The sequence below is a fragment of the Bombus pyrosoma genome, linkage group LG11 (assembly GCF_014825855.1).
Source record: "Bombus pyrosoma isolate SC7728 linkage group LG11, ASM1482585v1, whole genome shotgun sequence".
Classification (NCBI taxonomy): domain Eukaryota; kingdom Metazoa; phylum Arthropoda; class Insecta; order Hymenoptera; family Apidae; genus Bombus; species Bombus pyrosoma.
In genome coordinates, this window is record NC_057780.1 from 3871942 (window position 1) to 3894154 (window position 22213).

Here is a 22213-nt window from a genome sequence, read left to right on the forward strand (position 1 = left end):
TTATATGCATAAATTGTATTTATTATGCCGTTATTATTACATTGTCGTATATAAATATTGTGTATCGAGTATGTACGTCTATACATATAAATTGAAATTGTAAATTATCGAAATATGAAAAACTTGTGTAAAAACATCGTAAAATTCCATTTATTTAATTAAAATTTTAGTCAGTATCTAATTATATGAACATACTGTCCATTATATGAACAAAAAATGTGAATTCTATTTATACGAATCGCTTGTCCTCCGACAGTTTTATATAAGTAGAATAATAGTAGTAGTAGTATTATTGACGTTTTGTTATTTTATTATACCTATCGCTTGGTTTATCTAAAATACTGTATAATATATGTTCTGTAAACTTTATAAAAAATATAAATTGGTTAAGTGTAAAAGGTCGTGAATTATAAAAATTATTAATTGTCATCTAGCTGTCCTAAAGGAAATGGTTTTGGCAATGGTCTTTCGAGTTCTCTGATCTCTTTTCGAATTTCCTTCGATCTCTGCTTGTCTACAGATTCGATCAATCGTAATTTATGCGCTATTTCTTGTTGTATTGTAAGACGATATTTTTTCCCCATTCCAAGACATTCCATGTCGCTTAAAAACTCCATTCTTTCTTGAATTCCACGAACCACTAAAAAAATAAGGAAAAGTATATTAGAACAAGAACATAATATAGCTATCTATTTTAGTTATATACAATCATCGATGGGATCACTGGTATCAGGAAAGTGTGGTTCTCGTCTCGCTTTATGAAGAATCCTTGGGCCACGAGGAGTTTCTGGCATGTCCTTTCCATACGCCATCATGCATGCCAAATGACGCTTTTGCTTTTCTGTATTACCTGGATGTTAATAATGAGAAAATAAATACACGTAAATTTAGATAAAAATCTATTACAAAACTTGGTCTCAGATCAGGAAACTATTAACTTCTAATCTTATTTGATGCAAATAATTATTTTATTATTACAATAAATATTTGTACATTATGTAAAAGACCGATATAAACTTACGTAAAGGAGACGTTCTTCTATATTGTTCCCTCTCATACGCGCCGCTTTTAATAATCGTATCTTGCGATCGTTTCTTCCAAACGGTAGGCATTAAAACCTACATAGATTTTATCAATTTCATTTTCTTGTTCCCCGTTAATTTTAACTTATCAATTTTACCTGATATCCTAAATTATGCTTATTCGATCCTGTTTCCGATCTTTCCACAGCAGCTGGCAAGCATTCACCTTTGTTAATCGCTTCTTCGATAGATTTTCTTTTCATCATACTCACTTTGGATTCTTCCATTAGAACTAAGATCACAGATTTATCAAAATGTTCATTTCGACAAGAAAAGTAACGTAAATCAATATTAAGTACTTTATAAGAGAAGAGTTAAACCTATTAGTGTGTTCCTGCGAAGACATTAATGATTCCATTAAACAATAAGAAAATATTTAATGGGTTCCTGTTTGTTGCAACACTATCGTATTTCCAATTCGATATAAATACAAGAAAAGTGAAATACAAAAATTATTTTAAGTAAGGAATTTAAAATCTCTTGGATTAAATTTTCGCTGAATTTGCTTACGTTTGATCAAATTCTTCGTTTCCTCGCTGTATTTTGCTCTCGGTGGGTGATGAAACGCACCCACCCCCATCTCCACTCTCTGGTATTTTCGATCCATTTTTTAACCTCCTGGAAAGATCGTATATCGAGGCTATCAGCGCGTTAACATAGTTTAAAAGCTACGAACGAACTGTCACAATTCGTGCTATGTTCAAAAGACAACCACGATACGAGTATGGAGGGCCGCGTCCGTGTCGCGTTTCTATGACTACTTTGAAAATGATTCAATCTCGATCGAACCAACTTTCGAACTGTGATTCAAACTTCCACGATACACGTTGACAATAAAACAATCATATGGCATTCGTTTCAACGTAGTAATGAAATTATAGACGATTTAAACGAAATTGAAGCGTTTATGGATATTTTAAAACAATCACATTGCCTCTCGATAATAGGAATTGTACCGTATGCAACGCAAAGGGATTTATCGAAATTAAAATACTGTACGCGACGAAACAAAAGTTAAGGCACAATAATTTGTTAAAATACGATTGTTTCAAAGTATCATATATATAATATAATACATATAATATAATATATATAAATATATAGAATAAAATACAGATGTCCAACTAATTTGTATTTGGGTAAAAAGTAAACATCCTCCACATCTAACATCAATTTATCTATTCTGTATGAAGGGCAATATATATGTATATATTAATATCTATTTGCACAGAAAACCCACACAATCAGTAAATCAATAATAAACCATACCACAAACCCCAGTAAACCATACCCCATTTAAAACACTTTCAATTTTAGTCGCGGATCAACAAAACTCAAAACAAGGTTTCGAATAACTCGGATCTATCGGGTGGAGAATTAATCATTTTGCGGAACTAGCAATCAATGATCAATTGAGAACGGATGCATCTTGAAGGATGCGGCAGTGGATCGGTGTGTGGTGCGCATGTCGTTTAATCTACCGCTAGGGGTTACGTTTCAACCCCTTGGACGAGGTAAACTCGCGCTTTGTGCGTCGAACGCACACAAACGGGCATCCCTCTGAATTATCGTTCGCTCTCGATAGCCTCTTAAAGAGGCTACCAAAACTGGAGCAACATATTTTCATGGCAAGTTCTCTATTCTTCATGTGATTCCATTTCATTTGACAATCGCATCTTTCGCTTTCGTCCAAGTGAGAGACAGTGAAAGTTATTGATTCTCATTGTGAACTACGTTTCAGTGATATTCCGTGCTCCTTTTTCCGCGAGGTGAGTAACGACATATCGCGTCACTCGCTTTCCATTCGAAAGCGACGAATCTTCAACCTGGAGCGCGACTGCATTCTCGATTCAGCCTCATACTTCCTCTTTCTGTTTCCTCTTTATTTTTGTATTATTGTTATCGTTGTATGTACACCACGAACACCACGGTACATAATAGTTACCTTGTTTGTAACCTCCGAGGGTTGCGCTTTTTTATTTAGAATATTAATTCAAAGAACTGCTGCGATCATTGTAGCGAACTTTTATATTTTGTATGATGGTCGATATATTTGATGCTCCGTTTGATAATTGGAGACTTTGCCGAATTTTTCATCACACGGTACACAAATCGGTATATAAATTTTGGACGATGTTTCTATTTTTGTTTTCCTTCATTGATGCTTGGATCTGATAAAGATTGGAAGATTTTCAACGATAGAAGGCAGCTCCAATATTTAAATTGTATTCATTGGAAGAGAAAGAGAGGTATAGATTTCACAGTCAAAAGTACACGAATTTATTGCTACGAATATTAGTTGACTATGAATTGATGGCACGTTCCAAATAATGATTTGATTGTAATCGATTGTGTGCTGATTTCTTTAAACGTACTCAAATTTGTGGAAAGTGGAGTTGTCTCTTTATCACAGGAATCGCTTCAATTGTTGGATGTAAATTTTTATTATTTCTTATATGTTTTCAGGAATAATAATTGTTCTGTTAAAAAGAATAGGCAAAATGAAGGTGGGACTGTTAAAGAATTTCGTGCATTATTTTAACCTGGAAGAAGGTACAGTGTTAATAGCAGTATTTCAATTGGTAAATATGATCTATCATTTAATTATTACCACTGTGTAAGAAACACAGAAGAAATTAGCATGCATTAAATTATATTAAATTACTTCATTTTTTTAACACAGCTTATATCAGGATTCAATATGACATTTTTCGTGCTGGCACTAGTACACACGATGGGAATTCAAGAAATGGTGGTAAGGGACACAGAGGACGCTCTCGAGAGAGAGGCCTTAGAAGATATATCGTCTAATCATCTAAATACTAAGAAAATGGATATGGCGCACCATAATGCAACTGGTGCTTACAATATAATCTTACAAATATTTTATATTCTATAATATTTCGCCTAATTATTCATTTAACTGTTTATCTCTAGTATTTGCTCATTATACATCAATTTTAAGAATCTTTTACACGTGTTTAGAAACGGTGTACTCGATATACTGCGGTTTGGTGATCACAGTGATACATTTTATTTCCACTATCCTGCTGTTGTACGGTGTGCTGGCGGTAATTACAGTTTACGTAGTCATTCTCGAGAATAATTTCGTGGTAAGACAAGTTGTTTCTTTCGGTAGAACAATCGCCACTTCATGGCGCCCTGGTTGGTGGTCATGATGACGATAATATCGGCGTTGACAATTTCTGTGTTCGTGGTAGAACAAGGCTGCCCGTTTATTGCTACGCTCGGAGGCAATGCTGATATTTGTGAACGTAAGTTGATAAACGAACGAAGCGAGCAAATTATTATAACAAATACTAAATTGTTATATCGGTGCGTATGAAACCTTTAAAATAACTTCTACGCAATTGTATGTATGTAATCTTTCTATCAATTACCTAATCTCAATATTCTGTGTTCGTATGAACTGTCAACTTTAGGTTATAAAATTATTCGAACGCTGCTTTTATACTTTCTTTGTTCTGGAATAGTTCGTTTAAATATCTAACGAAATGATAATGAAATAAGTGCAAGATTGGATGTATAAGAATTATATATAAGCGATACGGCGAAATTATTTATTTTATTATTTCCTATAGACTTTAGGATATGCGTCCACTTGTTAATTTCAAACTCTTGAAAGACGAAATTTCATATGCACCAATTTAGTATATTCATGATATATCTATCGTCGACCAAAAGTTTCTACCATTTCGGAAATTTCTGATTTATATCGTTATCGAAAGTTGTTTCTTTTCCAGGCATAATCGTTCTACTCGTCGCAATCAGTAATTCTTACGTGTGGCTCGTCGTGTACAGCGCTTACAAGAGTCTCGAGACTAAGAAAGGACTGACCCACGTTCTTCATGGCGTGAAGAAAAAGCCTGTAGTTCCAGTCGTGAAAAAATCGAAAGCCGTTAAGGCGGACGCGAATAAACCTTTCGAGGTTTAAAGATTATTAAACAAAGATATAGAGATAGCGACAGAAAGTCGGATTTATTCGTTACAATGAATGAGAAAGGTCGCGTTCGATGGCAAGAGCTCTCGTTATTGGGAAGTACCTTTCAAATGACAGTGTTTTTTAAACAAATTTTAAGATCACCCTCGGTCTGCCAACAAGGCCTACGGATTCAATCTTGTCATCTGTAAAATTTTGCAATCTAGTCAAATGTCAACGTGTTTCGTCTTTGACGATAATTGAACAAAAGGAAAGAAAGACGAATGAGAAAGGTGCGGTAAATTTATGTTAGAAAAACACTGTGCATCTTATTTCTATACATAATACGATGGAGATGTTCCATTTTACAAAAGCTCAAAATAAATCTGCAGTACAAAAAGCCTGCTTCGTATTATTATACGTGTTATTGTTCATATGTTATGATTAATTGTTAAGAGCTTCGCGTTGTTTTTTAATGATATCTTGAAATTTCAAACAACGCACAGAGATGAATAATTACAATATTCCTAATGTAAATCTAAACTGCATATCGAAATGCGATGACGCATATATCGTAATATAATATATATATTATATATATATATTTTTTTTCATTTCAAACCCGATACCATGACAAATTGTAAAATTTTTTCAATTTAACAACGACTCTAGGTTAAAAAGCTTTGGTTTAGCAACGTGTATTCTCTTTCTGTAAGACTGAATTTTAATTACTAATATTGCGTAAGACTTTCCATCAAATTTCACATAATATATACATATATATATTACAAAAAAAAAAGAAATAAAATACATGCTTGCAACTGATCAATATTATTTATATTTTATTATAAACAAATACAGCGTTTCGTCTCATGATCATTTTTATTTTATATTCGATCCCAACTTCTTTGTGAAACTACAAACTTCACATTTTGTGGTAATATTTCAATAATAATAACTGAATGTAGTTATTTCTTGTGTATATGTATATTAAATGTATGAAACGATAAAAATAAAAATAAAGGTTATAAAACTCGATTACGTTATACACGTCTCATTTTTTTATTTGGTTAATTGTCGAATACGATCGATAAGTAGCCAAATTTCATAGTTTTACATTAATTCGTCAACATTTATGACACAAAATACGGAAAATACGGAATATATTTGAACATCATATATTTTCTGTTACGTTTAATGAGACATTTGTAATTTTATAAAATAAATATAAAAAAATACGTATGATTTAATTGCTGAGCATAATGAACCAAAAATTATTGAATTATTTTCAGAATGATATTCCTTATATATTTGCATCAGCGATAGTTAAAAGATTGTTTAATTTATGTGTAAAAAAATTACTTTTTACACTGACACATTAAGCAAAACTCATAAGCATTGAGTTCTTCTCTTTGCGTGTAACATCTAAGAACGTATAGTTCCATAAGTAAACATCTCAGAAATAGGCCTTCTAGCGCTCCTTAAAGTTCTTTTTATATCGTATAGTTAGCACAGTTCTGCACAGTGGACATAACACCAACAAATAATAGTACTTTTCATTTGGTCCTCTACCATATAATACGACTTCAAATAACAACACAGTACTCACTTTCCATATCAACTATCCCATGTGATCTCATCCAATGAATACTGAAAACATAATGTTAAAGATATATACTTTTATTTAATCACTTCATAATCAGTATATACCAATCAGTGTCTAGTTTACCTCTTCCTTATTTTCCAATCACATTTTGTCATCTGTTAATTCGAGGAACTGTGCATAAAAATCTTTCGTACATTCACCTTTATTGTTAAACACAAATTTATAATAACTACCGTCTGCGCATATTACTGCAACAACAAGGAGACCATTGTTATGTAAGAAATCATTACCATGCTATATATGTATATTTCTGAATATATTACTTTATAATACTGACCTATAATACTATTGTTATCAGTTCCAAATGCACACATACATTGTGGACCACCTGGAACTTGAAATTTACAAAAGCTCCAGCTGGAACTAAAGTATTTTGGCAGGAAGGTAGCAGATGCTAAACTAGATTGACGATTTAATTTTTGATCTTCTACAGCAAAAACGTGTACAGTTCCATGGTCACTTGCTACACATAACCAAGTTGAATCATGGTTGAAATTAATGCTATAATAATATAAATTTGGATGATTAATATTACTTTAGTAATATATAACTGTTCATAAAATATTTCGTTTTAATCACCAATAAATATTTGCATGATTAGCTCCCCTTCTTAATTCGTTAATCATATTTCCAGTCTGTGTTTCGAATACTCTTATTAAGGTTCCTTTTTCTGAAGCTGTAGCTAGTCTAGTACCTTGTAAGTTTAAAGCTATACATGATAAAGGTGTTTCATGCGCTTCAATATTTAATGGCTGCTTCTCCGTATTAGCCAAATCTATCACTGTAATAGTGAAAACAAGTTATTTTATAAATTTAAAGAATGTAGAAGACCAAAATTTCTTGCTTAAAATTTACCTTGAACGTGTCCATTTTTTCTACCAGGAAAAGCAAGCAAGGAATTACTACTATTTGGGCATAAGACACATAGACCTCTGGGATTTGGATTAGTCTCAAACACATGAAGTTGCTGAGGATTTTGCGTAAATGTATATACTTTTATAACTCCTTCTAAAATTACTACTATCCTATCTCTTCTTAATTTAACACCCCTTACAGGAGCATTGAACTCTAAAGTAATTGCTGGTGATTTTTTAAGGTCGTCCCATATCATAACTGTAAATTTTATATAAAATAAATCACAAATAATCCGGTTTATTTATTTTAAAATAGAGAAAATATATAAAATATGTTACCTTTATTTGTTGGATACATAGGTTTTGCTCCACTACCAACTAATGCTAAATAGTTACATCTAAATAGCATTTCCACGTAACCAAGGCCTCCATCACTGAAATGACGTACTTTTTCTTTTAAAGGATCACAATTATATACTCTGAAGCCATTTTCCATACCACAAGCGAAACATCCTGCAAATGGAAAGATTATACAAACAATTAAGATATTGTTATCTATTCTCTTACATTACACAGTTACATTACACGGTCTTTTCCCTTTAAAATCACAATATGGTATTCAATATATATTGTGTATATATATATATATTCCTTATTTGACACATAGAACGCTAAGAAGATAAACCACCACAGTTGAATGATTATCATGGAACTCTTTATGGAATAATATCACATCGTACGATTATACGATATATGTAAAGAAGTGAGAAACGTATAAGAGAGATAGAAATGAAATATAAAAATAGATTTTCTAATAATTCAAATAAAACCAATGAGTTTTAAAACAATTCATTATAAACAATTAAAAGGAAATTCTAATAATATAATTGAAAAAGAAATTTAAATAATTAAAACATAATGGGTCATACGAATGATTTATAAATAGCTTTATAAAATATGTTCAATGCAAAGTTATTATTAAAAATTTGGAATGATTGTACACGAATGAGGTTAAAAAGAAGAAAGTGATAATAAATTCCTTTATTTTAGCCATTTTAAGCAAACAGAGTTCGATGGAAACATACTTTTTCAGGTTAAATTGATACTAATCGTATAGAAAAGTGAAATTATGATAAATTTATTCGACAGGTGTTAGATGCAAAGGTTAGGAGTAAAAAAATAAATTTGACAGTACATGGCTGGGCTGTCAAATGTAGCACACTCGGTCACGTACCTTGATCCTGATTGAAACCAGCGTAAAGCAAACCGTTCCCGTGAGGATTCCCTGTGGTTAGGTTCATTGTAAATCACTTTTTTAATCGCAACATTCGTTCAAACGATCATTACCCGTGGAATTCTATCACATCTTCGCCGGCAAGCACATGAGATACTTTTTGTAACTACGGAGTTCCGTCACCATCATAGAATCTCTACGCATGCGTATTCATTTGTATTAATCAGCTGATACGTGCTTGAGTCAAATCATAGTTCACAACTTGTAGCTATACAAGATATTATATTCGACCACATTAAGTGTTACAATATTATTTAGACGATGTTTAATTCGTATGAGTAATTTTGTGTAATGAATGATCGAATAGTAACTGAATTATAAAAAATAAGAAGACGATTCATTTGTGTATATATGTTTTGCATATGAAGCTTTTTCTAACATTGCCAGCATTTAGTTAGGTTATATCATGAAGTGTTTTTGTCGTAATCTTTTGATATTAAGGGACTTGCATAGTTGTACTACATTATTTCGAGAAGTACCAAAAGATTTAAAAGGGAAGAAGCATAGCTCGCAATTATGGCTTACAAGACAGTTAAAAGATCCTTACGTGGAGATGGCTCGAAAAGAAAATTATAGATGTAGAAGCGCATACAAATTATTAGAAATCAATGATAAATTTAAAATATTGCAGCCAGGGCATATCGTAATTGATTGTGGAGCTGCTCCTGGCAGTTGGACACAAGTTGCTATTAAAGCAACAAATGCAAATGCTAAGGAAGATGGTGATGTTGGAACTGTTTTTGGAATAGACAAGCAACCTATATATCCGATCGAAGGTGCAACATTATTGAGTGGCATGGACTTTACCGATCCAGCATCTCAAAATCTACTTCTAAAACATTTAAATGGTAAAAAACCTAATGTAGTTTTATCAGATATGGCACCAAATGCGTCTGGCATAAGAGACTTGGATCATGAGATCATAATACAACTCGCATATATTGCTCTGAAATTTGCTTTACAAATTAGTGAAAAAAATGGAACATTTGTCTGTAAAATATGGGACGGTGGAAAGTCTCAACAATTTGAGAAAGATTTGGTAAAATTTTATAAACATGTAAAATCCCTAAGACCGGAGGCAACGAGAGATGAGTCTACAGAGAAGTTTTTCATAGCTAGAGGATTCAAAGGAATAAAAAGTACATCCAGTAATACAACGTAACATGCAGTTTCTTTAACAATTAAGTTATGTACAATAAAAAATGCTTAATGAATAAAATGATTTCTAACATAATCGCTTATCATGCCTGGAAGGTTGTAAATAATAACAAAGCATGATATTTTGGTACAGGACCAACATCGAATGATCTTTATAAGTTCTTCCATTCTGCGATCTAACGACTCCTACACGAGACGACACGACAATGTGTAATATACATCGATATATTTAGCTATAAATAATACAATAATATTTTTATACAGTTACAATTAATACACATTTAAAACGCCGATGACGCTTCTTAATTATGCATTGTATATACAATTTCTCTTAATAAAATTAATATGTACACGAACCAACATTCAAATAGATGAGAAAGAGAGATTACACACCACATCGAAGCATACGTAGAGCAGTAAAAAAGATTTACTGGCCGCGATGTCAGATTCGTAACTTTCGCTTCGTACCTACGTGATAATCACACGTAATTAGATATAATTTCATTTCGTCGAAAATTCGAATGGTATCTGATGGATTCTGATACTGATAATAAGAATTTTTTGTTCCGTAATTGCATGCATTCTACCGCGTATTCTCGTACAAAAAAGTTATCGTACGTGTAAATAGTGGAAAAGAATTATCGCAACAACAGTCGTAAAGCTGAACGACGAGGTGATTTCGATTTACACTGTTCCGAGCATTATTTTCGGAGCGCTGCGCTTGCATAGAACAATGATCAAATCGCATACCGAAACATTCATACTACATAGATACGTATTTTCGCTATACAATGTAGGTGTAAGCTTCGACTCAATTACACTGGAGAGACATAGAGTGTTGCGATTTTTGCAGATGTAAGTGTTCATTGTTCTTCATAGAATTTAATATGATGATCTCCTTTAGTTAATGGTCAATCGTATCTTGATGAAAATTAAATAAATATCAGTACATTTGATGTTGGTTGATACGTGCAATTGCAATTTGGAATCTAAAAATTAAATTGAAAGAAAATAATAAATATTGAAGTTTCTTAAGCGAAACGAATTTTTTACTTATTTATTAATATTCTTATAGGAAAATGTCACATTGCTAGTAGATACGTTTTCATAATGAAACTGTCACTAATTTATACATAAAATTATTTTCATTAATTTTTTTCAATTGTAATATCCTAAAAGAAATAGTCCTGCGTATACACCTGAACTAAACAAATTCTAAAAAGATTTGTGTCAAAAGAAGATCGAGACTCTTTTTTCTTTTTACATCATAATATCTTTTCTTTATGTTCTATATCAAAATTCTAAAGCACGTGTTCTACAATTCTCTTCTTCACTCCCTCTCTCTCTCTCTCTCTATTTCTCTCTGCCTTTTTTTAAAGGTATAAAAAGAAAAAAAAAACAACAAATTTCAAGAAAGAAAGTACGATCGCAACAGTTTATGTTTCTCCGTACAAGAGCAGACACGATGACGCACATGATGAAGCTGTATGGACAATACTTGGTCGCTGCCGAGCAGATTAACGCGCACCTCTTTCGAGAGATTTATTCGTGACAGAGGGATTCATGATTTCTCTGTTCTATAAATGTTCTATAAATAAAGCAAATACCGCTAAAATCAGTCTGATTCGATATACCGGGGTCACAAGCATGTTCTCCGTGAGTTGGTGAACTCAGATTCCGGTGCATATACATATACATAGTAGAGGGGTATTTTCGAAAATGATCTTTTCGTGATTCGATAGAAAATGTCGTAATTTGTAATTATACGAGTATACAAATGCGCGTTCTTACTATGTCATATTATTATTACAAGCACGCTTCCATATATGAATTTCAGTATTATGAAAACGTGGTAAGATTTTGATTGATTCTTTGCGAAGATCCATAGATCCTATTTAACCCTTCTATGTTGTTCTTTGTAAAACATTCTTTTTTTTATATTTTGATACTAATACTATATATTACATCCATGCACGCACAACTTAATTTAATAGAAACACATCAGCGCAGATGTGTTGTTGACGATGAAACTGTGAAATTATAGTCAAAAATTAAAAACATATCTTAAAAATAAGTTATTATAATAAATTAATTGGTAAAACGTCGAACATGTCTCAGGCCACAAAGTGTCGATGTCTCAGACACTGAGTTGAACTCAGAAAGGAAAACTTGTATATACAATTGATGGATCACGGATCATAGCTCGATTGTCAGAAGACCGTCTTCTTTAAAACTTGTTGATGTGACGATGATAAGAGAAGTAATCGCAAATCAATCGATCTTGCGTTTTTCGTATAAGGAATAAATGAGAAACGATAAGAAACAGGCGAAGGATAAAATACTGAAGAATAATTTCACGTGCGATATTCAGCGACAAGAAAATAGCGTCCTAAGGTAAATCCAGCAATTTGCTTTCGTACAGTCGAATTATGAATTACGATAACGTTACATATATAGCGTTACTACGTGTAGTTTATACGCAATGTCGTACACACATGCCGGGATTTAGGTTCACGAACTCACGAAGAAGATGCTTGTGACCCCGGTAGTAGGGTCAGGTATCATCGATCGTAGTTCCTCCACGAGAGGAAGTTGAGTTAAAAGAAAAGAAAAAGATCTAATAAACGGAGAACGATACTACAATTGAACAGTCCTCCGAGTACTGTTGGCCAGTTCTAGTTCTATCTCAGGTGCTATCGAATTCGGTGACATCGTCGTCGTCGTCGATGAAAGAAGAATTAACATCGGTGACACTTCGGTCGAGTTCAAAAGTTGCGACTCTTCGCCCCACAATTCTTGATCGTCGCTAGCGTTCGTTGCTCTTACGTTGGATGTATTCAACGGCGCGGGAAGATCGATCGGGATCTTATAGTCGATCACGCCGGAGAAATTCGTGTCGTTCGTATCGTCTACGAACTCCGCTACGGGAACTATCGTGTCGAGCGTAGACGTGGTACTGTGATCGTCCTCCTCGTTTTCTGAAGGCTCGTCAGAAATAGTGGTGTTCCCAGGGGTGACACTGGGTTCGTTCTCCTCTTCCTCTTCCTCTTCCTCTTCCTCCTCCTCGTTTCCTTCGCTGGTGCTCAGCGTCTGATACAACATAAATAGAGATTGGTAAAATTTTAATTCGACCAAGTATTGGATAAAGTTACTTTGACCGTTAAGGTTCGTTATTCGAAGCTTGGGATAATAGTGGCTTGGATCAGGTTTTTTTTTTGTTCGATAAAGCAAGAATAACTCTAGCAAGGATGTTCAAAGAACAGAGGATATTCAAGGTATTTAAGTTTCAACAATAATTATACCTGCAAGTGCGATACAATCGACACAGAATTTTTAACACGTTCGCTACCAGCGTCAAGTAAAATATGTTCTATCGTACTTGTTATTATAATACGTTGATGATCATATTACGAACGAACAAGTAAGATTCTTTCAATGAAAATGAGTCTAAACGCGGTCTCATCTAGCTCGTACCTTACTAAAATTCTAGCGATACATGGTAGAACGGGACACAGTGTCCAACGCTTTGAACGACATTGTTTGCGCTCATTTTGATCGAGAGAACTTGATCCATTTATAAATACCACTCTTACGAGTAAAAAAGGTTCGCTTCGTTTTATTACCTCCTTCGGTTCTTCTACGTCTTCCATGTCTTCTATGTTCTTCTTCATTTCTATTACGTCCTTCGCTTCTTTTACGCTCTTCACTTCTATTACGTCCTTCGCTTCTTTCACGCTCTTCACTTCTATTACGTCCGTCGCTTCTTCTACGTTCTTCGTTTCTATTAAATCCTTTGCTTTTTCTACCTCCTTCACTTCCTCCACTTCCTCTTCTATCTCCTCTACTCGCACATCCTCTCTCGAAGGAACCACGATCGGTATGTTTATCGAGTGGTCTCCTCTGGTTTCCTCGTGGTCTACCGGAACCGATTTGGTGTCCGTGTCGGAAAACAACGGGATGTTCAACTGCAGCGGGCCACTGGACTTTTTTTTATTATTAGACGACACTTCGGAACCACCAGCTTGGTTACTGTATCTGCTGTTCAATTGTTGCAAAAGGAAACCGATGTGAGCCTGAGGATTGATGATCACTCTTTTCACGCATCTGCCCATCGTGTCCGCTCGATATCCATCGGGACAAGCTGGTAGTTCTGGAGCGATGAATACGCTCTTAGGCGTGATTCGTTTAAGAAAACTGGCGGAATCCAAGCTAGAGTGTCCCCCTGTTTGCGAGCCCAGAAGGAGCCAAGCTTGCCAGGCTAGATCACTCGGCGAGCCAAGATTCTGTGACCTGGATTCACCGGAACTTCTCGATAACGTGGGTAACGACGATGGAGACGAGTCTGTTAGCCTCTTCGTGGACATTGGTTCGCAATACCTAATGAGGCCGGATAAAATGACGATGGCGAGCAGCATCCTCCAACAAGGATGCCTTTGACGCTGGTTTATCACAAGCATGTTCGTTTCTGTCGACGAGGTTTCTTGCCGGATTCGTTCGAGGTATCTTGAAGATTCTCGTCTGAAACCTGCTCGTCACCTTCCCCTCGAACCTTGACACACCGGAATCGTCTGCAAATAAGAAATTGAAAATTACGTAATAACAAAGAAAACGGATAATTGTAACGTAAGACCATATTATACGTATGTTTGTATAAAAGAAGAAATATATTTTCGGAAACGCAATATATCGAGTTACGTTAAAAATTCTGTGAGCAATTAGAACGGAGCAAGAAATTACGCAGGTATATCGTGTCACAAGGTTTGCATTCAACTTCGGTTGTCAGAGCTTTCACTCGAGCATTGAATCATCTTCAGCCTCTATGTTAGCCTACTTTTCAACATTAATAGACACCGCTCGTTTAAATGGCATCTATACGTTTCGCAGACTTATTTAACGAATTACAAGGTACCAATTACTGCTTGGAATTCTAGCGAACGGTTTTTAATTGGCACGAGATTTTATTCTACGATAATGAATCTTGGAATGTCTAAAAAAACGGTACAGATTTTCTTTCAAATTTCTTTCAAGCGTTCGTACGAACTTTGCGACACGAGTAAATGTAATATGAGATAAGAGTGCATCGATTCTCTCTACTATCTATAATTTCCCACGTTTAGATAAGTGGATTTAACAGGTAGAAGTTCGTTCAATCGGACACTAATTAAAATCTCGTTCGAACGAATGAAATTTATGGAAAGAAAGTTACGGCGTGTGCCATAAGGAAAACTGAATTATGCTGTTTCCAAGATTTTATTAGAAACCTGTTCCCTGAAAATTTATGTTTAAGATTAACAAGTGCCCTGTGATTTATGGACAGTAATTCACGCACATACGTATATCGATACTTCACTGCTGCGTATACGCATGTACATGTTATAATACGCATATACGTGTCTATACTTGTAGCGAAAGGGTTAATCAGAATGTACTTTCCACAAGGTAGACTCCGGTGATCAAGTTGATATTCGGTGGCGATCGTTGATTTCATTGAACTCTGCGATTCGATCTCGAATAGGGAGAGCGGATCACGGCAGATGCGGATCGGCTCCGATCTCGAAACGAAACACCGAAAGGAAAGGGTAATTCCATTAGAGTTATTTGTACACGGTGACTGGGTGGATCGATGACTCGTCAGTTTTAAAAGGTATTGCATGCCCGTAGCAGTCTTCGTCTGGTATATGCGATAGAAACTGCACTCCGCTCGCAACGGGGAAAAGTGAATGCACGCCGATCTGTTTTTACCGTTATGCAGCCACGCCACGATTATGTCTACGCCGTGAATAGGCCGTACAAACACGAGATTCGGATTCACGAACGTGTCAGGCATCCTCGATACCTTGAACAGCGAACAAGAGGAGGAACGTGGGATGGCGCCGTTGGATTGCGTGATCGAAATAAAATTCCATGCCACGGATGATCGATCAATTTCTTCCCCCTTCTCCTCCAACTTGTTTTTGTGTTCTATTACTTTCGTTTTCGTTGTTCTATCGAGTGAAACTATCGATCTTAAGGTACGATAGAAACTGCGTTTGCTGCTGTACGCCGTTACGTCCTCGATACGCGCAACGTGCTCATGGGAAAAAAGATATCAGAGCGGAGAGACAAGGTTTCGCGATTCGAACGAAACGCTACAATGGATATTCCTGTTGCGTACTTTCCTTCTTCTTATTCTATCGAGTTAAATATCGATCTCGAGGCGTGATAAAGGCAACGTCGACGCGTGCGATTGTTGGACGCGTTCTAGAGACGAGAACCGGCAGAAAGATATCGAGATGAAGAAATGATACAGCTGTTTCGAACTTCACGATTCGAACGAAATGTTATATAGCTGTACTTTCATTTTCGTTATTCCACTCGGTTCTATCGACATTAGGATATGATCGAGATGACATTTTGATGGTTGTTTGATACGTTGGAGAAGTATCGTGGTATCGCAGAGATTAGAATTAGGGTGGTCGTTTCAACTATCTTATTTGTAATAAAACGTTTTAACCATTGGCGTTTTGGTATTTTGTTACGCGTGAACTTAAGAAACTACTTTGCCTCGTTACCACGCAGAATAACGTTGAGAGAGCAAGAAACGTTGCTAGGAAACAATTACTTCGCGGCACCGGTAAAAATATTTTTATGCAAATATTCGTACTGGTTTTTAATATTCTTTTGGCTCTCATATCGATAACGCGCACAAGATATCCTTGATCTTTATAGACACGATGATATCATATCGAGTACACCGTTTGTTCTGTAACGTGTCAACCGATTGTACGACGATTTCCAGGAAAAATGTATGAATTATTATGTGTCTGAGAAACGGGGAATAATTTTCCAGTGGATGAATTCTCCGACAATAAGTACGAATGATAAGAATATCGCACGATGAAAAATCTATAATTAACACTTTGCATTGTTACGTTACGATCTCCTACGATTCGTATATACACGTGTACGTTCTCTTGTCTTATGACCTTTCTGCATAATGAAAGTTGCATTGAAACAAGGCGTTATAGCAAAGTCGAATCAAAGGTCAGATTACGCAAGGAACCTACATTTTCCCTTGTAATCCACGAATACAGTGACTTCGTTGCGAGACGTTCGAGGTTACGGTCCGTTGTTTACGCGGTGAAAACACTTATCGTCTATTCGATTTAATTTCGTTCCTCCGAATTCTCTGGATCATTAAATTCGATTTGTATCGTAAAATACTTTGCGGCTCCGTCTACGAATTGTTATAATTCCCTGCAAGTATATACGTGTCTTGATGCCATTTGATCTAAAATGGTCTAGGACCATTTCGCTTTCTCGTTTACGAGTCTCGAGTATCCTGCTTCACCGTGTTCACAGAGATATATCATCGATCGAGAATCAACGATCGTCGATAAATAGAATCCAATAGAAAGCGAAGCGTAAATGGTCATGTTTTTAATTCGTCGCACTTTTCCCAAATATCTTTCCCCTCGCCTTACTAGACAAAGGGATCCACCCGAGTTCTCGATCTTAATTGCCGAATCGCGTTAATTCTGCTTTTGATTAAAGAGACACGCGACTCTCGTCGTTATAGCAAAACCATCGAAATTGCAAGTTTCGTACGTATACGAGCAGTTTATTTGAAATATTCTGCGATATCGTAGAATATCGCGAGATACTTTAGCCCGACTTGCGTTACTTTAGGATATTCTATGATATTCTTTCAAAGGAACGCGACTCGAATCGAGCATCAAGTTCGACAACTACGTGATTCCGTTCTTTCCCTGTGCCAACTCGTTTCAAGGGGTCGAAGATCAAGTCGAAAGACAAATAAATAGACCAGGGAAGCGAGAACCGGCAAGTGGAATACGAATGCTTCCAACGTGAGACATCGGTAACAATCGTTATCACGGTGACTCGGGGTAGCGGCATAAAACAGTAGCGTCCGATGATAAAACGAAGCTGAGAGCGCGTAGGAATTCTTGTTCGAAGATACTCTCAAGTATGTTTCACATTCTTGCACACGGTTATCTAAAGACGCGTGTGAACGAACTCTATTAAGGGCTATTAAGGGACTAAGTGCGCTATAATGATGGAAATTTCCTCTATTTAGTCCTGATCTGGTGACGCACGAATTCTCTACTTTCGATAAACAAGTAGATTTTTCTTTTGGTTTTACGTTAATAATTATAACACCGATTAATGATGGACGAAAGCGAAGAGATTTGAGTTCCACCGAGTATCTCTCGGTCGAATTCCAAGCCACGTTCCCGTCGGATCAGGTTTTTGTAACTTCGAATGAGTCACGCGAAACCGAAAATAACGTCGTAAATTATGCGAACTCCCGTTCGATTTCCGCGTACTCAAACAAATCGGCTCGCAAACGATGATATTGTTCCAGACGATTGCGATTGTATAGTTTACGCACGCGGTTTGTATATTTTGCAGAAAAGTCGCGTGACCTACGTATGCTCGGTGAAACGTTTACTCGTGCAACGTTATCGTCGAGAGAATGAAAACAGCTTTTTTTAAAAATACCAAGATTTCGCCGGCGTTTCGTGGGCCAGCCCATTGTTTCCATACAATAGCATTTTCCATCTCTACCTGACTCCTTGGCCAGACGAATTTTCTTGCATGAATTTTCCTTTCGCTCGTTCGTTCAATTCTAAACGACTTGTTTCGAGAGGAATTATCGAAAAGATTATAATATTTAGATAGAATTACTCAGGCAGTTGTAAACGATTTATTCCGAAAACAGCTATCAAGGAGGTTCTAATATTTGGAACGTTAAATTGGAAGGATTTGATGCTTTAAGGCGTTACTAGTGTATCTTATCTAACAAACAATTTTGTGGTAAATCGACGTAAAAACTTTTACAGTTTGCTATATCGATTACATTTCGTTTAAAACTTTCCATCTAAAAATACATTAACTAGCTTTTGTTGGAACAATCCATCGAAATTGTCTACGATATTTTTCCTATAGTATTTGTTGAAATGACTCATCTCATCCGTAATAGTAAGCGAGGAATCGAAAGCTAAAATAACAAATTATTTATAGATTTGTTTTATCGACGTTTCGTATTTCATTCGGCATTATTTTTCTTTTTCGAATTATTTACAGATTTTCGAATTACTTGAAAAGTGTTTGCGTATTTGTAGGAGATTTAAGCGGTCAGGATTTCATACGAATTTACATAAACAATCCGCGATCTATTCGCAAAGTTCCTTTGGCGCTTGCTTCTCTTACTTTGCTTTTTCTATCGTTCTTCTTTTCAGTCAATTACACAAGACGCAAAGGTATTCGAAGATTCGAGATGCCCTGTTTACAAGCACAAAGACGATCGTTTCCCCATTATTTCGACAAACGGTGCGGGGAAAAAAGGGCCGCGAATCGAGTAAGAAACCCGTAGGACGAACGCGTTCCCTCGTCGCGTGTTACACTTGGAAGCTTTACGATCGGAAGGGAGTATCCGGTCGGAAGGAGACAACTTTACGCGATCGTCAGCCAGCGGAACCTTAGCGAACACGATGACTCGTGGAAATGGAAGATACTATAAATAAAGGAGAAACCAGCCTCATAGGAATGAGCAGCACGATCAGATCCCACCGAGAAAAAAAGAAAAAAAGAAAAGAAACCAAGCATCGAAATTATCTTTTTTCCGTTCGAATAAAACCTCTAGTCGAATTACTTGAATTTAAGATTGTTTTTATACGAGTCATTGACATCGGTTTCGCTCTTAATTAACTTCTGAATATTTCCAATACCATAAACGTTCGTTGTTGCGATGTACGCTGTTACAAAATTCTCGATCGCCGAGGATCAAGTTGCTGGAATTTCGATAACTCGAGCAATCCGATTGTGGTTTCAAACTCATCGATACGTGTCTTTCGATTCGACGTTATGAACCTGTTGACCGCTTGCTTTGTTACCTTTTACCGCAAAGTGCGCATACGTACGGATTTCACGATGGTTGATTTAATATTCACGAAACGAATGGACATCTCTTTTTGGTCCGCGTCGAATGGTTGTTGCTTGGGCGTAAACGATCGTTCGAACGAGGCTTGATTTTTATCGATAATTTATTGGTATGCGGCTAGAACGCGTGCGGCGAAAGTCTAAATGGAAGTTGAAATTGCGAGAGATGCGACGATCGCTGTACCATTTTATTCATTTCATTGTAACGAATGTTGTGTCGCGTGTTACGAACGAAGAATTTTAATTCGGGCTTTCTGAAGGGTTGTTAAACTTGCTTCTTCCACACGCTGGCATTTTTCCTCTGGATTACGAAAATCCGACAAACGACTTCCCCTGTTACCTGTTATCGCGATAAGATAGCCAAGTTATGAAACCGCGTTTGCAATTTTCAAAATTACCGCTCCTTCGAATAGGATCATGGACGCTTGGAAATCAGTAATTTCTCAATTCCGTCTACGCCGACCTAACGACCAACGAGCAAACGAACGACCACAAAGATTCACATTCTCGACGATAATTTCCATATTATTAATTTCCATCGGAACTCGTCAATCGCAATTTCCGACGCAATCGAAGAACCTGTTCTCCCCAAACGTTGGCAAATTCCGAACGTTATCCGTCGGCGACTCGTGATCGCAGTTCACGCTACGCTGCACCAAATCCCCGGAAGAGGCCGCAGCTTCCGTTGCGTAATCGCCCGGCAGAAATTTCTATCCGACGCCTGTCCGCGTTCCCGAACGAGGAAAGTCGGTGATCGCGTGCACTTTCTACACGATGAATGTAAATGTGCTCGATAACCGGTAGCGGTTTCTTTCTTGGCGGAGATCTGGCGAGGTCCATTACTATCCAGCCGTGTTTGTCAATGGCTTAACTCCCCTGTTTTCATTGCTTTGTACAATCGTCTGGATATCGAGAACTCTCTTCGCGCGAGATAACGATATCGCTACTCCAAATTGGTGATTCTTTGAACCGCGCGATTGACAATGCAACGGGTTCCGATAACGTTATCGGTGCGCGCTCGTTTGCACTTGCAACCGGTTCGGGACGTTGCGTTGTCCAACGAATTCTCGTTTTATTCGCTCCGTCTAGCGTGCCTGCAGATAACCGCGTTTGCTATTCACTCCGAATTATTGGCAAAATTCACTGAATCGTTTTTCAACGGACGAAAACTTCGTACGGGTAATTTTTGTTTATGTAGCGCTTGTCGAAATCGGAAGTTTCCATTCGTTCTTTAGTCGTTTAGCAAACCTGTTTGGGTCGTTCGTGACTTCTAATACTCATCGGTTATTCGTTCCAAGTTATTGGTCAAGTTTGAAGAATCGTTACGTAACTGAAAAGAGATGACTAATATCTTGATGATACGTACGGATATCGCCTGATACGCTTCTCGATTTTCTACGAGAATTTTCGGGGAAATGTTGAAATTTTCTTTCGGTGAAAGTGGAGACTAATCGATCTTTCCGTCATTCGGGTAATTCATCGTATCTAAGCGTTGTTTTCGGAGAATTGTAATTAGCTTAAGGAATGCGTCGCACGTTATGATTATCCCTTTGCAAGACCGAATATCGCAAGAGCGAATATTTGTTAGCTGTCGAGCTTGAAAATCTAGCACGCGTGATTAATTATTCGAGGATCGAAGAAAAGGCAGAAGATGGAAAAGTTGTATAATTCTTTTTCCACGTTGCAACGTATCGCAACGAGCCGTTGAATATTTTTAACGAACAACTTCGTTATTTATTACAAATGACGTAAGATGTAAAAGTAAAAGTGAAAAATGACCAATCTTGAGATTTATTCCTGTGTTTACATTTACAATTACTGTGCGTGGATATTTCTTACGGTTAATATGGTTTAATTAGCATACATTTGTAAAGCAATTAGTCGCGGAATATTACGTTCCATGTATCAAATATGTTTTCCTAATTTCGTACCGAATCAGGTTTCCGCTTTATAAACTTTCTCCGTGGCTCGTTAAATCATTAACGAAGAACACGCGCGTGGAACACACCGATCGACGAAATTACCGGAACTTAATCAACGGCAGGTAATTATTCGAGTTGATGACGGTGCATAAGTTTTCCAATCCATTTGGTAGACCGTTAAATTGCACAAGCTATACCTCGTGTGTACGAAACTGCAAACAAAAATTCAACTCGTTATAAATACATTAAAAAGCTGTAAAAATCGCAACATGTTTTATGAACTCTTGAATCCTTAAAAGATCCTCGTACGTTTCAATTATACGATATTACTCATTCTGTGATATCACGTTATCGT

At 36.3% G+C, this 22213-nt stretch overlaps 5 protein-coding genes across 9 annotated transcripts; 2 read left to right on the forward strand and 3 right to left on the reverse strand.

Moving 5' to 3' along the window:
* Positions 1 to 62: 62 nt before the first annotated feature.
* On the reverse strand, positions 63 to 2457 carry LOC122572708 (UPF0193 protein EVG1-like). Its single transcript, XM_043738036.1, is given in 6 exon segments — positions 63 to 640; positions 707 to 850; positions 1022 to 1189; positions 1192 to 1314; positions 1593 to 1700; positions 2323 to 2457. Coding segments are annotated over 5 exon segments (753 nt in total). The 5' UTR covers positions 1690 to 1700; positions 2323 to 2457; the 3' UTR covers positions 63 to 419.
* A 120-nt stretch (positions 2458 to 2577) lies between these two features.
* LOC122572710 lies at positions 2578 to 5423 on the forward strand. Of its 3 annotated transcripts, none has more exons than XM_043738040.1 (6): positions 2578 to 2710; positions 3549 to 3664; positions 3766 to 3940; positions 4068 to 4153; positions 4222 to 4357; positions 4847 to 5423. In XM_043738040.1, exons 2-6 carry the CDS (start codon positions 3584 to 3586, stop codon positions 5035 to 5037), a joined length of 669 nt encoding a protein of 222 aa, XP_043593975.1. In that variant the 5' UTR covers positions 2578 to 2710; positions 3549 to 3583; the 3' UTR covers positions 5038 to 5423. The 3 variants fall into 3 exon arrangements, with proteins under 3 accessions (XP_043593975.1, XP_043593974.1, XP_043593973.1); XM_043738039.1 differs by having other exon boundaries at positions 2588 to 2851; positions 3574 to 3664; XM_043738038.1 differs by having other exon boundaries at positions 2590 to 2851.
* Positions 5424 to 5834: 411 nt separating this feature from the next.
* LOC122572706 (WD repeat domain phosphoinositide-interacting protein 3) lies at positions 5835 to 8966 on the reverse strand. 3 transcript variants are annotated; one of them, XR_006318533.1, is made up of 8 exons: positions 8777 to 8966; positions 7882 to 8055; positions 7544 to 7801; positions 7268 to 7469; positions 6966 to 7189; positions 6752 to 6876; positions 6632 to 6672; positions 5835 to 6539 (listed from the first exon to the last, which is right to left on the reverse strand). XR_006318533.1 is itself a non-coding variant. In XM_043738033.1 (8 exons), exons 2-7 carry the CDS (start codon positions 8052 to 8054, stop codon positions 6770 to 6772), a joined length of 900 nt encoding a protein of 299 aa, XP_043593968.1. In that variant the 5' UTR covers position 8055; positions 8777 to 8916; the 3' UTR covers positions 5835 to 6672; positions 6752 to 6769. The 3 variants fall into 3 exon arrangements, 2 of the variants coding, with proteins under 2 accessions (XP_043593968.1, XP_043593967.1); XM_043738033.1 differs by having other exon boundaries at positions 5835 to 6672; positions 7882 to 7976; positions 8041 to 8055; positions 8777 to 8916; XM_043738032.1 differs by having other exon boundaries at positions 5835 to 6672.
* A 69-nt stretch (positions 8967 to 9035) lies between these two features.
* LOC122572709 (rRNA methyltransferase 2, mitochondrial) lies at positions 9036 to 10070 on the forward strand. Its single transcript, XM_043738037.1, has one exon. The coding sequence runs from the start codon at positions 9243 to 9245 to the stop codon at positions 9996 to 9998; it is 756 nt and encodes a 251-aa protein (XP_043593972.1). The 5' UTR covers positions 9036 to 9242; the 3' UTR covers positions 9999 to 10070.
* A 46-nt stretch (positions 10071 to 10116) lies between these two features.
* LOC122572705 (E3 ubiquitin-protein ligase HUWE1-like) lies at positions 10117 to 22010 on the reverse strand. The gene is made up of 3 exons (XM_043738031.1): positions 21868 to 22010; positions 13618 to 14562; positions 10117 to 13084 (listed from the first exon to the last, which is right to left on the reverse strand). Exons 2-3 carry the CDS (start codon positions 14449 to 14451, stop codon positions 12632 to 12634), a joined length of 1287 nt encoding a protein of 428 aa, XP_043593966.1. The 5' UTR covers positions 14452 to 14562; positions 21868 to 22010; the 3' UTR covers positions 10117 to 12631.
* Between the last annotated feature and the right edge of the window lie 203 nt (positions 22011 to 22213).

Bases quoted from the DNA above. Each gene is read 5' to 3' on its own strand.
- LOC122572710 (XM_043738040.1), top strand. From the start codon at position 3,584: ATGAAGGTGGGACTGTTAAAGAATTTCGTGCATTATTTTAACCTGGAA. The intron at 3,941-4,067 runs GTGCTTACAATA...ACACGTGTTTAG, and splicing joins GGCGCACCATAATGCAACTG to AAACGGTGTACTCGATATAC. The intron at 4,358-4,846 runs GTAAGTTGATAA...TTTCTTTTCCAG, and splicing joins CAATGCTGATATTTGTGAAC to GCATAATCGTTCTACTCGTC.
- LOC122572706 (XM_043738032.1), bottom strand. From the start codon at position 8,843: ATGAACCTAACCACAGGGAATCCTCACGGGAACGGTTTGCTTTACGCT. The intron at 7,190-7,267 runs GTGATTAAAACG...ATATTATTATAG, and splicing joins AATCATGCAAATATTTATTG to CATTAATTTCAACCATGATT. The intron at 6,877-6,965 runs GTCAGTATTATA...TTGTTGTTGCAG, and splicing joins TGATAACAATAGTATTATAG to TAATATGCGCAGACGGTAGT.
- LOC122572709 (XM_043738037.1), top strand. From the start codon at position 9,243: ATGAAGTGTTTTTGTCGTAATCTTTTGATATTAAGGGACTTGCATAGT.
- LOC122572705 (XM_043738031.1), bottom strand. From the start codon at position 14,451: ATGCTTGTGATAAACCAGCGTCAAAGGCATCCTTGTTGGAGGATGCTG. The intron at 13,085-13,617 runs GTAATAAAACGA...ATGTTGTATCAG, and splicing joins ACGTAGAAGAACCGAAGGAG to ACGCTGAGCACCAGCGAAGG.